This window comes from Lithobates pipiens, unplaced genomic scaffold (genome assembly GCF_037356315.1).
Source record: "Lithobates pipiens isolate NorthernLeopardFrog02 unplaced genomic scaffold, aLitPip1_a1.2 Scaffold_16, whole genome shotgun sequence".
NCBI classification, from domain to species: domain Eukaryota; kingdom Metazoa; phylum Chordata; class Amphibia; order Anura; family Ranidae; genus Lithobates; species Lithobates pipiens.
The window spans coordinates 616,870,878-616,884,463 of record NW_027507748.1 but is presented as its reverse complement, the minus strand read 5'-3'; the positions used below and the strand labels follow the sequence as shown (position 1 = coordinate 616,884,463).

General features: G+C 41.5%; 1 protein-coding gene across 1 annotated transcript in view; it reads right to left on the bottom strand.

Annotated features, from left to right (window-relative positions):
- MTUS2 (microtubule associated scaffold protein 2) overlaps nucleotides 1–13,586 on the bottom strand; it is a 1,194,608-nt gene that overhangs the window by 60,336 nt on the left and 1,120,686 nt on the right. The window contains exon 11 of the mRNA XM_077484081.1: nucleotides 4,733–4,947. Coding sequence (XP_077340207.1) covers nucleotides 4,733–4,947 — 215 coding nt within the window. The remainder of the gene's footprint in view (nucleotides 1–4,732; nucleotides 4,948–13,586) is intronic.

Genomic DNA, 13,586 nt, shown 5'->3' with positions numbered 1-13,586 from the left:
TCACGCTGGGGTGTTTTTCAGGTGCTTTAGCGTTAAAAAAAGCGCCTGTAAAGCGCTTGAAAGAAGCTGCAACTGCAATCTCAATGTAAAAGCCCGAGTGCTTTCACACTGAGATCCCTTTCACACTGGAGCGTTTTTCAGGCACTTTAGCTTTAAAAAAAAGTGCCTGTAAAGTGCCTGAAAGAAGCTGCAACTGCAATCCCAGTGTAAAAGCCCGAGTGCTTTCACACCGAGGCGCTGCGCTGGCAGGGTGTCAAAAATGTCCTGCAAGCAGCTTCTTTGCAGCGCTTTTGGAGCGGTGAATACAACGCTCCTAAAGCACCCCTTCCCATTGAAATCAATGGGAAGCGCCTGTAAAATGCCTGAAAAGCGCCTGAAAAGCACTATTGGCAGCAGCATTTTGTGGGCGCTTTTAACCCTTTATTTGGCCACTAGCAGGGGTTAAAAGCGCCCCAATAACGCTCAATGCTAGTTTAAGCAGCGCTTTACAAGCATTTTTCGGGCGTTGACATTGTGAAAGGGCCCTTAAAGCACTTGGGCTTTCACATTGGGACTGCAGATGAAGCTTCTTTCAAGCGCTTTACAGGCGCTTTTTTTAACGCTAAAGCGCCTGAAAAACGCCTGAAAAACACCCCAGTGTGAAAGGGGTCTAAAGGAGAATTATAAAAAATAAATAAATAAAGGTTAAGTCCACAAGTGTTTTTTTTACTACTACTATTCCTTTATATTGAATTTGAAATGTACTAATGCGGCAATTTAGAAATTGGATGAAAGGTTTAGCACCATAAAACGTTTTGATAGGTTAATACTGCATTTTATATAAAACTATATTGATCAAACCAAAATTAGGGACAAATGAAGAAGGAAGGACAGGGGGCATTGTTCCAAATCAAGGACAGTCCTTCAAATTTAGAGACTGTTGGGAGCTATGGGCACAGCGTACCTTTTTTAGAGCTTTATTTTTCATTCAGGCATTGCTATAGTACACTGGTTCATTCCTCTCCCTTTCTCTTATCCATCAATCAATCAAGTTTAAGTCACCTTTAAAAGCTGCAAAATGTGACTAGTATTTCAGTAATTTTACACACCGCATGATTTAAGACATACACTTCCATAATCATATAAGTTGCTCTATGGATTCTAGGTGCAGTCAGTAGTGTATTTAGGTTTTGTGCTGCCCTAGGCCTGACTAAACTCATGACCCCCTAATTTAAATATGGCCCACCCCTTCCTGCCAAGGCCATATTCCTTGCTGTTTAAGACCCGCCCTGAAATTTTTGGGTTTGGACACTAGTTCTGGGGGCAATGGATTCCCTTAATTTGCATAGATTTCCTCGCACTACCTGTTTGGGTATGGGGCAGGAAGTGAAGGGAAATCTCTGCAAAGGGACAGGGATGGTAAAAAATAAACTGACAGGGGCTATAACCCTCCCTTATTGTATCCAAAATGGAAAAAAAAAGTGTTACCTATAGCTCTACTCTAAGCACAAATTTCTGATAATTTTATGAATGCGGTGGATTCCCGTATGCAGGCCATATTCCCGCATACTGGAAGCAGTGAGGCCGCTATCTGGGGGCGCTAGACTAATTTCTCAGCCCAGTCCGCCCCATAAGACTGGTGCTACACTAAGCCCTTGTACACACGGTCGGACATTCCGAGGGAAAATGTTCCGATCAGACCATGTTGTTGGATAATCAGACCGTGTGTGGGCTCCATTGGACTTTTTCCATCGGCATGTCCGACCAACAAAGTTTGAGAGCTGGATATAAAATTTTCGGACAACATAATCTGATCTGACTTTTTCCGATCGTTTGTAGAGAATTCCGATTGGACAAAGTGCCACGCATGCTCAGATCAAATTACCAGACCAAAGCTATTGGCTACTAGCCGCAAAGTAGTCCCGTCGAAACGAACGTCATAACGTTCCAAACGATCGGATTTTCCGACAACTTTGTCCGACTTTGTGTATGCAACACCAGTTTCGGACAAAATCCGTCGGAAAAAAATCTGACGGATTTTGTGGTCGGAATGTCAGACCGTTGTACAAGGGCTTACAGTGTAGCCCAAGCCGACGGGGCTCTTTCCGCTTTCCGTGCTGCCCCCCCTGCAAATTGCTGCCCTAGGCCTGGGTCTTGTTGGCCTAGGCCAGGATACAGCATTGGGTGCAGTAGATTACAAAGAACCAATATTAAACTGAGTCAGCTGAATGAGCACAGTTGTGGTGCTTACTTGATGGAATCTGGAAGCATGTGTTGTTACCTTGAGCTGCCCTTTTAATCTAGAATGATCTAATCAGATGCTGTAACACCCTTGTGTATGGACATCTCTGCAGGCTTCAACAACGCAATGGGAAAATGCCATTAGTCACAACAACCACATTTTTTTTTGGCAGTAAATAGAACCCTGTCTGGTTGCAATGGATTTGCACTACTACTGTTCCTTGCACAGGTTTGTTTAACAATATTGAAAATATGCGATGACGTGACAAGAAGAGATTAGTGCAGTAAAGACTCTGAGCCGGCAGGCAACCCCAGGAAAATAACTCCCCTCTTGTACTTTTCCTCCTTTTAATCTAATTGTCATTACATATCTGTATATTACAGTCAAGTTATGCCGGGTGACCTTTAATTCGACATGTGGAAGAAATGTAGAGAATACTTGATGCTCAGAGAAGATATGTAACGTGATTCTTCATTTCTAGAGGGAACACTGATGAATTGTTGCTGTACTATTACTCAACTCTTATTGAACAGATCTGCTTACTGTCAAGCTGTCAGATGTTTCCAATTACAAGGTACAAACATCTCCACATCCATTGAGCCAGGTTAATGCTCACACTGCTTGCCTGCTCTACTAGACTGAGACAGAAGTGATGGATCAGGCATGGATTATATTTAAGTCTCTCCTTTAGGTCTTTTGGAAATGTGCAGAATTTCAGAGAGGAACATCTGCCTTGGTGCACTGTGCCCAGGTTCTGTCAGCTGTTGGTAGTACCCGCGGCATAATTATCATTGTGCCGGGAATTCCCATGACAGCGAGCAAAGACTGCCAACATACAGATCTGCATTACAAAATTCTTACATCCTTTACTCCTTGTCATACAAAACGGGAACAAACTTAACGTAACGTGTTTATTTTTAAAGGTACATTTAAGAAAGTAATCAATCTGGTGTAAATAATCGTGTCACGGTGTGTTAAAGCATACTCAGGGAAACTGATAAATACATTGATGAAATAGATATTGTATTACCTGCCAAGGATTCATGCCCACCCAGTCCTGACATACACCACAGCCCTGTCTGGCCGGGTAGAAGACCTCATTTTTCTCTACTGCTGGTATGTAACACAAGGCTTGTCGTTCCCCCAGCCTGGGACTGGTAAAGGAGAAGCAGCACACTGGTGAGCTTATCTTTCCAACTCTCCTCTACGCTCTCCTATTAGCATTCTCCTTGTTAGAGCCTAAGTACTATAGCACAACTGACTGGATTCTTGTGCTGCTTTTCTGTCTTCCAGTTTGAGCTCTGCTGCACAGGGGATTGCAAGAGACTGATTCCAGGTCAAATTCAATTCTTAAACTTCTTGCATTAATAAATAAAAAATAATAATTTTGCTGTCCTTCATCTCACAGGTTTCCTGGCAGCAAAAATCTTCTTAGCCCTAGCCGTGCCCTCACACATGTGAATACAGCTGATAGGCCTATGCAAGTCTATGGAAAGCAAATGCACATGCACAGCCAGTGCAAGAAAACATCTTGTTACCGGGAGATCTGTGAGATGAAGGACTGAAGAGGACCCGGCTGTGGTATTTACATATGAATGGATCTGTGGAGGAAATGTGCAGATAGAAGTGCTCTCTAAGTTTGTTGGAAGAGTATATTTTCTTCCTTAACTACTCTTGTTTTGACAGAGAGGGCATCTGTAAATTTTACACCTGACAAATTGCTACCCCCATATGGCAGGCAATTAAAGTGTTTTTTATGTGCCTGCTGTACCATGTACTTGTATGAAAACTTTACCTGTTCTCTTTGTATTGCTCCATTGTGTGAAATCCCTGGTGTTCCTGCCAGTACCTCTGCTTTCCTATTAAAAACTGACCACACTAAGCAGGAGAGCACATTGTGATCAGTTCTCTAGATGTGCTGGGAACTCTGTGTGCTCTCCTTCAATGATCAGACTTGCCCTGACCCCCCCTCCGCTGCACAGCCATTCACTGGGAAGCTCAGTGTACTGTTGCCTCCCCCCCCCCCAGCTCTTATGCAGCTGAGAACAGAGAGAATGTGATCACTTATAAAAAAAGGGAAAAAGGGTATTTACAATTTTTTTTTATATCGATATACAAATGTTTTATATTTAATTTCTATATTAAACGGAATGGGTTGTTTTACAAGGTGATTGTTTACTTTCACTTTAAAAGTGAACCTGTTTTTTGCTTCAGGTTTACTTTAACCTAGCCCTATTCAGCAGCATAAAGAGTACTTACCTTTGTTTCACTCCTCTGCCTCTCTGTTCATTCACTGTAAGTGAAGGAAAGTCCTAAATTAGAACAGCCAGAGTCACAACTGCTTGTGTGACAGCACTGATTGGCCCAGGTATTGCCATACCTGGTATATGTGAAAATATAATTTTAAAAACATATGTAAACACTCTTCGCAACCTTTCTCACACCACACCATGCAATAGCTACGGCACTGGGCTCAATTAGGAAATCAATAACACATGAGAATCTACTGACTTGTCCCTGGTGTTGGCATAAGATCTTCTGCAGCTGGGCACTCTTTTCATCTCGTAGCCGCTCCATCTCTTCATCATACTGTAGCTGTAGGCGCTCCTTCAACGCTTGGAGTTCTTCCTCTTGATACCGTTCAAGCTTCTTCACTTCCTTGTCAAATTTAATTTCCAGCTCCTCCTTCTCTTTTTGTAATTTCTCACACTTTGCTGTGTTGAAAGCTGGAACAGATACCATAAAATTTGATATTTACATGATCCAGAAAAAGTAATTGACAAATAATAAATGACAGATGAACTTCAACAATGCCTGGGAAGAAAACAGAGTATTATTTCGACATCAGTATTTTCTCCCAACATTCCTCATGACTCCTGAAGAAAACTGAAGCTCTTTCAAATTATCCTGAACCTGCACCAATAAATGGTCCCTCATTAGTCTAATTATTTACCAAAATAAATAAATAAATAAATAAAAGTAAAATACAAAAAAAATCAAATGTACAAGAAAAACCTAATGAAATTAATTAAACTACAATATGGCGCCTTGATAAAGTATGCATACCTCTTGACATTTTACACATTTTATCAGGTTACAACCAAAAATGTAAATGTATTTTATTGGCATTTTATGTGCTAAACTAACACAAAAGGGCACACATCTGGGAAGTGGAAGAAAAATGATAAATGGTTTTCAATTTTTTTTACAAATAAATATGTGAAAAGTGTGGCGTTTATTTGTATTCAGCCCCCTTTGCTCGAATACCCCTAACTAAAATCTAGTGGAACCAATTGCCTTCAGAAGTCCCCTAATTAGTAAATACTGTCTACTTGTGTGTAATTTACTTTCATTATAAATAGAGCTGTTCTGTGAAGCCCTTAGAGGTTTGTTAGAGAACCTTAGTGAACAAACAGCATCACAAAGGCCAAGGAACACACCCGACAGGTCAGGGATAAAGTTGTGGAGATGTTTAAATCAGGATTAGGTTAGGAAAACATCCTCAGCTTTGAACATCACACAGAGCACTGTGCAATCTATCATCTGAAAATGGAAAGAGTACGGCACAACTGCAAGCCTACCAGGACATGGCCGTCCACCTAACTGACAGGCCGGGCAAGGAGAGCATTAATCAGAGAAGCAGCCAAGAGGCCCATGGTAACTCTGGAGGAGCTGCAGAGATCCACAGCTCAGGTGGGAGAATCTGTCCACAGGACAACTATTAGTCATGCACTGCAAAATCTGGCCTTTATGAAGGAGTGACAAGAAGAAAGCCATTGTTGAAAGAAAGCCATAAGAAGTCCTATCTGCAGTTTGCGAGAAGCCATGTGAGAGACACAGCAAACGTGAAAGAAGGTGCTCTGGTCAGATGAGACCATAATTGAACTTTTTGGCCTAAAAGCAAAATGCTATGTGTGGTGGAAAACTAACACTGCACATCACCCTGAAAAAATCATCCCCACCGTGAAACATGGTGGTGGCAGCATCATGTTGTGGGGATGCTTTTCTTCAGCAGGGACAGGGAAGCTGGTAAGAGTTGATGGGAAGATGGATGGAGTAAAATACAGGGCAATCTTAGAAGAAAATCTGTTAAGAGTCTTAAAAAGATTTGAGACTATGCCGGAGGTTCATCTTCCAGCAGAACAACGACCGAAAACATACAGACATAGCTACAATAGACCGATTTAGATCAAAACATAGTAATGTGTTAGAATGGCCCAGTCAAAGCAAGACCTAAATCCAACTGAGAATCTGTGGCAAGACAGGAAAATTGCTGTTCACAGACACTCTCCATTCAATCTGACAGAGCTTGAGATATGCTGCAAAGAAGAATGGGCAAAAATATCACTCTCTAGATGTCCAAAGCTTGGAGGGACATCCCCAAAAAGACTTGAATATGTAATTGCAGCGAAAGCTGTTTCTATAAAGTATTGACTCAGGGGGGCGCCATACAAATGCATGCCACACTTTTCACATATTATTTGTAAAAAATGTTGAAAACCATTTATCATTTTCCTTCCACTTCACAATTATGTTCCACTTTGTGTTGGTCTATCACATAAAATCCCAATAAAATACATGTATGTTTTTGGTTGTAACATGACAAAATGTGGAAAATGTCAAGGTGTATGAATACTTTTTCAAGGCATTGTAAACACAACCCCCTAAACAAAGCACCCTTTAAGAAAAGTACATTTCACCTAAGCAACCTAATGAACAAAATTGAATGTTTCACTTTTAAGGAAATTTTGCTGGCGACAAAATCAATTTTGACTAAATCACTTCGCTTTTCCCCAGTTATCACCGTGCTTTCTCCTATTGGAAAGCTCTTGGGGTTATGTGGACAGCTCATTGCACTACAATAGAACCTAACTAACTCAATGTGCTGCCAGTTCCTTGCCCAGTCTATATCTTGTGGCGTAGGGGATTACAATAAGCTAATATTAAAACACATTCAGACACAGTAAATACACTAGCTGCATTTAAAAAAACATGCAACGATTCTTCAAATCAAAACTGTACACAGCTGGAGTAAACAGTGATCTTTTAATCAGATGGTCCGATTTTCTACATGCATCAATTTGTATGGCTGTATATAGCGGAATTCTTCATTTAAAATGAGTTTCAGGAACAAAATGCCCATAGGCGATATACGAGCAAAACAAATCAGTCAAAATGGAGGGTTGGAAAAACACATCTATAAGTAATTGACCTCCTGCGATCTCACATTATGTTTCTGAGTGTAATTTCACACTTTCATGCGGATGAGTCTTGAGGGAACATTCACTATTTAAAATACAATAAACAGCTAAAGAGATTGAAATAGTCTCTACAGTAATGCATGTGTAACTTCTTTCAACAGCCAGATGATGGATAGCTTTATATGTCAAATCCTTTATCCATTGTAATATTCAGTACTGAAGTATATGATTTTTCTTAAAGTGATATACATTTTTTTGCTAACGTAAAAAAGGTGTTATACTCACCTGCTCTGTGCAACGATATTGCACAGAGAGGCCTCCTACTTCCTCTTTCTGAGTTTCCCACCATTTCTGTCAGCACCTTTTTTCTCCAGGTGCCTCCAAATGTGTGTTATGAGGGCACTCATGCAAGTGTGCTCCCAAGCTGATCTGTGTGCGTCTGTAGACACACACAGCATGAATTGGCCATGCCCCCTACTTCCTCCCCACAGTATTTGACTGACAGCAGCAGGAGCCTATGGCTTTCACTGCTGCATGTGTCTTCTGTGAGACCAGGAAGAAAAAGCAACAGTGCTGCATCTGGGACAGTGCTGGAGTGTGAGAGGGCTCAAGTAAGTGTATAGAAATGAGGGAGTGAGGGGAATACAGGTACTGGAATGTTTTTTACCTTAAAGTGATTGTAAAGTCACATTGTTTTTTCTTTAAAAATAACAAACATGTCATAATTACCTGCTCCGTGTGGTGGTTTTGCACAGAGCAGCCCTGATCCTCCTCTTCTTGGGTCCCTCCTCAGTGCTCCAGGCCCCTTCCTCCTGTCGGGTGCCCCCCGCAGCAAGCAGCTTGCTACGGGGCATCCGAGCTGAGCCACAGCTCCGTATATCCATTCAGGCACAGAGCTGAAGTTCAGCCTAGCCCCTCTCTCACCTGATTGGCTAACTGACTTTGACAGCAGCGAGAGCCAATGGCGCCGCATTAAAGCAAAACAAAATTTTAGTTTAAAGCCACGTTAAACAGCTTATATTGACCCTGTTACCAAACTAAAAGTACCAATTTTCTGCCTGGCTACTCTCATTTTTAATTTAACCACTTAAGCCCCGGACCATTTTCCAGCTAAAGGACCAAGCCCCTTTTTGCGATTCGACACTGCGCCGCTTTAACTGACAATTGCGCGGTCATGCGACGTGGCTTCGAAACAAAATTGGCGTCCTTTTTTTCCCACAAATAGAGCTTTCTTTTGGTGGTATTTGATCACCCCTGCGGTTTTTATTTTTTGCACTATAAACAAAAAAAGAGCAACAATTTTGAAAAAAACACATTATTTTTTACATTTTGCTATAATAACTATCCCCCAAAAATATATAAAAAAACATTTTTTCCTCAGTTTAGGACGTTATGTATTCGTCTACATATTTATGGTTAAAAAAAAGCGCAATAAGCATTTATTGATTGGTTTGCGCAAAAGTTATAGCGTCTACAAAATAGGGGATAGTTTTATGGCATTTTTATTAATATTTTTTTTTTACTAGTAATGGCGCCGATTGGCGATTTTTATTGTGACTGCGACATTATGGCGGACGCGTCGGGCAATTTTGACACATTTTTGGGACCATTGGCATTAATACAGCAATCAGTGCAATTAAAAATGCACTGATTACTGTAAAAACGTCACTGGCAGTGAAGGGGTTAACCACTAGGGGGCAGTGTAGGGGTTAAGTGTGTGTGTTTTTCTTAACTGTAGGGGGCGTGGCTTGCCGTCTGACGTCACTGATCGTCTTTCCCTATAACAGGGAACAGGCGATCAGTGACAGGCTCAGTAGGAAGCACGAGGAGATGTTTGTTTACACTTACCTCTCCTCTTTCTTCAGCTCTGTGACCCGATCACAGGACATCGGCAGCGATCGGGTCCGCGGGTCCCGCGGCCATGGTCATGGAGCTCAGGACTGGGTCGTGAGTGCGACCCACAGCTTGTGCCCAGCCGTGCCATTCTGCCGACGTACATCGGTGTGAGGCAGTCTTTAAGCGGTTAAGGATGTAGGACAAGAGGGGCCAATAGGGCCATCCACTAGAGAATTTTGTGCCAGTTCATAAGGAACTGGCTGAAATGCACACAATGTATGGCTAGCTTAAAGGCAGATGCTAAACATTTAAAAAAAAAACAGAAACACATGAATAGTAGACATGTGCAATTAGTTTCAGTACAAATATGTTAAAGTTCGCTTCGTTTATTCATTTTCTAATATTAAATTTTCAGAATGATTTGAATTTGGATTGGTCAAAAAATGATCAACCAATTTGAATTCTGTGTGAAGAATAACTGGTTGTTAAGCAGGGGACCCAGGAAGCCGGCCGCCACATCAATAACAATCAATGACAAATCAGCTGTCAGCTGGCTTCCCCACTGACAACTGAAATGTAAACAAAAGAATGCCGGTAATAGAAAATTCAGAAAAAGAACAACCAATCCATACCAGGCCCTTCGGGTCTGGTATTGATTTTAAGGGGAACCCCACGCCAAAATTCTTTAAAAAAACTGCATTAGACCCCCCTAAAATCCATACCATACCCTTATCCGAGCACGCAGAAAGGGGGGATGAGCGAGTGAGTGCCCCCCGAACCATTCCAGGCCACATGCCCTCAACATTGATAATTGGTGCTTTGGGGCAGAGGGGCTCTGCCCCCTCCACCCCAAAAGCACCTTGTCCCCATGTTGATGGGGACAAGGGCCTCTTCCCAGCAGCCCTTGGCTGTGGGGGTCTGCAGGTAGGGGGTTTATCATAATCTTGTAGCCCCCTTTAACAAGCGACCCCCAGATTCCAGTCCACCCGCTATGTTAACAAGTATGCCCACTCATTCACCAACTGTCAAAAATAAATAAAAACACTAGACAAGTTTTTGACAAGTCCTTCATTTAAGAAAAAAAAATGTCCCCTGATGTAGATCCATCGTCAATTATGATGCACTTGTTGATGGCTGACCTCTCCGCCGCGTGACAGTTCTTAAATAGGTAAGGGGCAGGGCCACCTGGTGGCCACCCGCCCCTTTACGTATTTAAAAACTGTCACTCGGCGGTGCAGGCATTCAGAGGTGAGCAGTCAACAAGTGCGTCGTGATTGACGATGGATCTACATCAGGGGACATTGTTTTTTTTTTATAATGTCCCCTGATGTAGATCCACTGTCAATCACGACGCACTTGTTGACGGCTGACCTCTGAATGCCTGCTCCGCCGAGTGACAGTTCTTAATTAGGTAAGGGGCAAGGCCACCTGGTGGAGTCACCTGGTGGCCCCGCCCTCTCCTGACATTACCGACACAGCATGCATTGGCCAATGATGTCACCAGGTGGCCCCCGCCCCTTACCTATTTAAGAACTGTCACCCAGTGGAGAAGGCATTCAGTGGTCAGCCTTTATCAAGGGCGGAGCTTTTTTTTTCTTCTTCTGGGTCTGGCGGTGTGGTGGCCTTCGTGATGGATGGATCTACATCGGGGGACATTGTTTTTTTTTAATGACAGAATTGTCAAAAACGTGTGCACTATCTTTATTCACTTTGTACACTTTTTTTCTGAATGGGTAGGGGTACTTTATATACCCCATACTCATTCGCATAGGGGGAGGGGTCCAAGATCCCTCGGGCCCCCTTGTTAAAGGGGGCTTCCAGATTCCGATAAGCCCTCTGCCCCCAGACCCCCACCCAGGGTTGTGGGGAAGAGGCCCTTGTCCCCATCAGCATAGGGGCAAGGTGCGTTGGAAGCCCTCTGACAGCTAATGAGTAATCGATTGTTAGTCATCATGAGTCATCGACACGGCGGCCGTCTTATCAACCAACTATTCTTCACACAGAATTTGAATCAGTTGATCATTTTTCGATCAATCCGAATTTGAATCGTTCTGAAAATTTGGAATTCATTAGAAAATAATAAACAAAGCGTAATGTAACAAAAACTAAACTAAACGAATTCTGAAACAACTCAATGAAACAAAATTAGTAACCAAATCTATCCAAATGAAACTAGTTACAACAAATCTATTCAAAACGAAATGAGTAAAATCACAAATATATCCGAAACTAAACAAAACATATTTTTCTGTTTTGCACATAATATAAATGGTAATGCAACTTCTATAAAATAAATATATTAAATTGTGATTCATTACTTGAAAAATAATTAGTTTTTTAAAAATACTACATCAATGTTCTAAATAAAGAAATGAGTGTGTTCCAAATAAATCATAATCACATTCTCCTTCCCTGTCATGTACGTGTTTGTCCAAGTTTTCTCCCAGTAGAATAAGTAGCTAATAAAAACAAGCACATCCCTTAACTGGCTAGCACAGGGATGCAAATTTCACTGCTAAAAAGCTGCAGAGACTAAAGCTCTGTGTGTCATTTATATATCCCAAGTGACAACCTAACAAGGAACAATGCATTACAAATTCAAGGGGTGTGTTTTTTTTGTGGGCTATAAAATGTTCTATTTTTAGCTGTATATTATGAATGATATATAAAAACTGCAGATGTCACCCAATAAATTATAAAATGAAGAAGCTAACTAGATAGACAAAGCCAATAAATGTTTCCAGAGACCTGTTATGCTGTGAGTGGAGATTGAAGATGGGATTGGAAACAAGACAGATCGATTGTTCAAGTCTGGCTTGCTATGTAATGCAAAAAAAATATATATGTATTGCCATATCATTTTTTCCACCATTAATTTTTCTCTACTCTCTCCATCTCAGTGATTTTCTGTTTGTTATCTATATCAGAGAACACTAGCTGAAAGGGAGGAGTCGGGTGCCGTCACTTCCGGTCGCGGCCGAGAGCAGAAGTATCCTCACGTAGCTGTACCTATGATTTTAAACTGTAAGTGATTACTTGTTTTTTAATAAATTGGATTGAAATACTGCACCATGGAGCTCCCCTTCTTTATTGCATGGCCATATTGCATTGGACAAGCCTGAAATCCACCTTGGTATTGGCACTGCTGTGGATGACTGTGGGAATCGATCGATTACTGAGGATCCGGTGTATATCCATTACAAGGCTTAACTTGACCTGTAAGGGTCTTTATATGAGATGAGAGGCTGGGGCAAATAAGTGGGACACCACAGATGGTGATATTAATTGGATGAAGTGGATTCCTTTAGGTCGTGTTGCACATGCACTTTTGTTTTTCCTATATGAACTGTCACTTGGACATTTTTTATGAACTGTCACTTGGAGATTTTTTTCTTCTTATTGGACTTTGACTGCACTATCAGCACTTTTGGAGTGTTTTTTTGCACTTTACTACTCTGTTTGCACTTTATTAGACAAGTTCTGCAGTAGTAAAGTGTGATTGAAAATTTGTAAACAAAGCAATACTAACAAATATACACAGTATGCTGTTTTTAACAATGGAACATAAGTTATAGTGGGTTGATTTTAGTGGGTTCGCTGGAGCCTGCAGGCCAGGGTGCTGTGTGAATTACATGGATTGTGTGCAGGCATAGCCCCCAACTGCCCCTCACTTGGAGGGAGAGTCCCTCCTTTGGAACTCTGTTCACCTGTCCCTCTTTACTTCTCAAAACTCTAGCCATAGTCTATAGATCTGTATTAATAAATGTTCTATTTCTGCACTAAACTTTTGCAAACATCCTTCAGAATACTGCATTCAATTTTTTTTAAAGAAAATTGATGAAGAATGAAAAAAAAAAAAACGTTTTCTGCCATACTCACACCAGACACGGTAAACTTATCGCACCAGTCCAGCACGGCTTTTTTTTTTTGGGTTGAATGATGGCCACCATAATCAAATTCATCTGTAATGAGTGGTGCTCACATATCATTATGTAAGCATGGCTCAGTCCTGGAAGATGGACACCTGACTACCGTCAAGAAGAAATAGAAAGGACCCATAAGGTCCCCAGACCGCCTTAAAGACTGAAGGAGAAATGTATGTAAAGTGTTTTTTGTTAAACATAAAAAAAAAATGAAATGCCTTTCCTTGGGCCCTTTTCTGCCCCCTCCCTCAACACCCCAACATATTTTGCTTTACAGTGGATCAAAAGGCAGAAGATTTTTACCTTAATGTATTCTCTGCATTTAGGTAAAAACTTTCAGAGTGCATCTACCCCCCCCCCCTTTATATTTACATATTTACCTGAGGCCAATCTCAATCCAGTGCT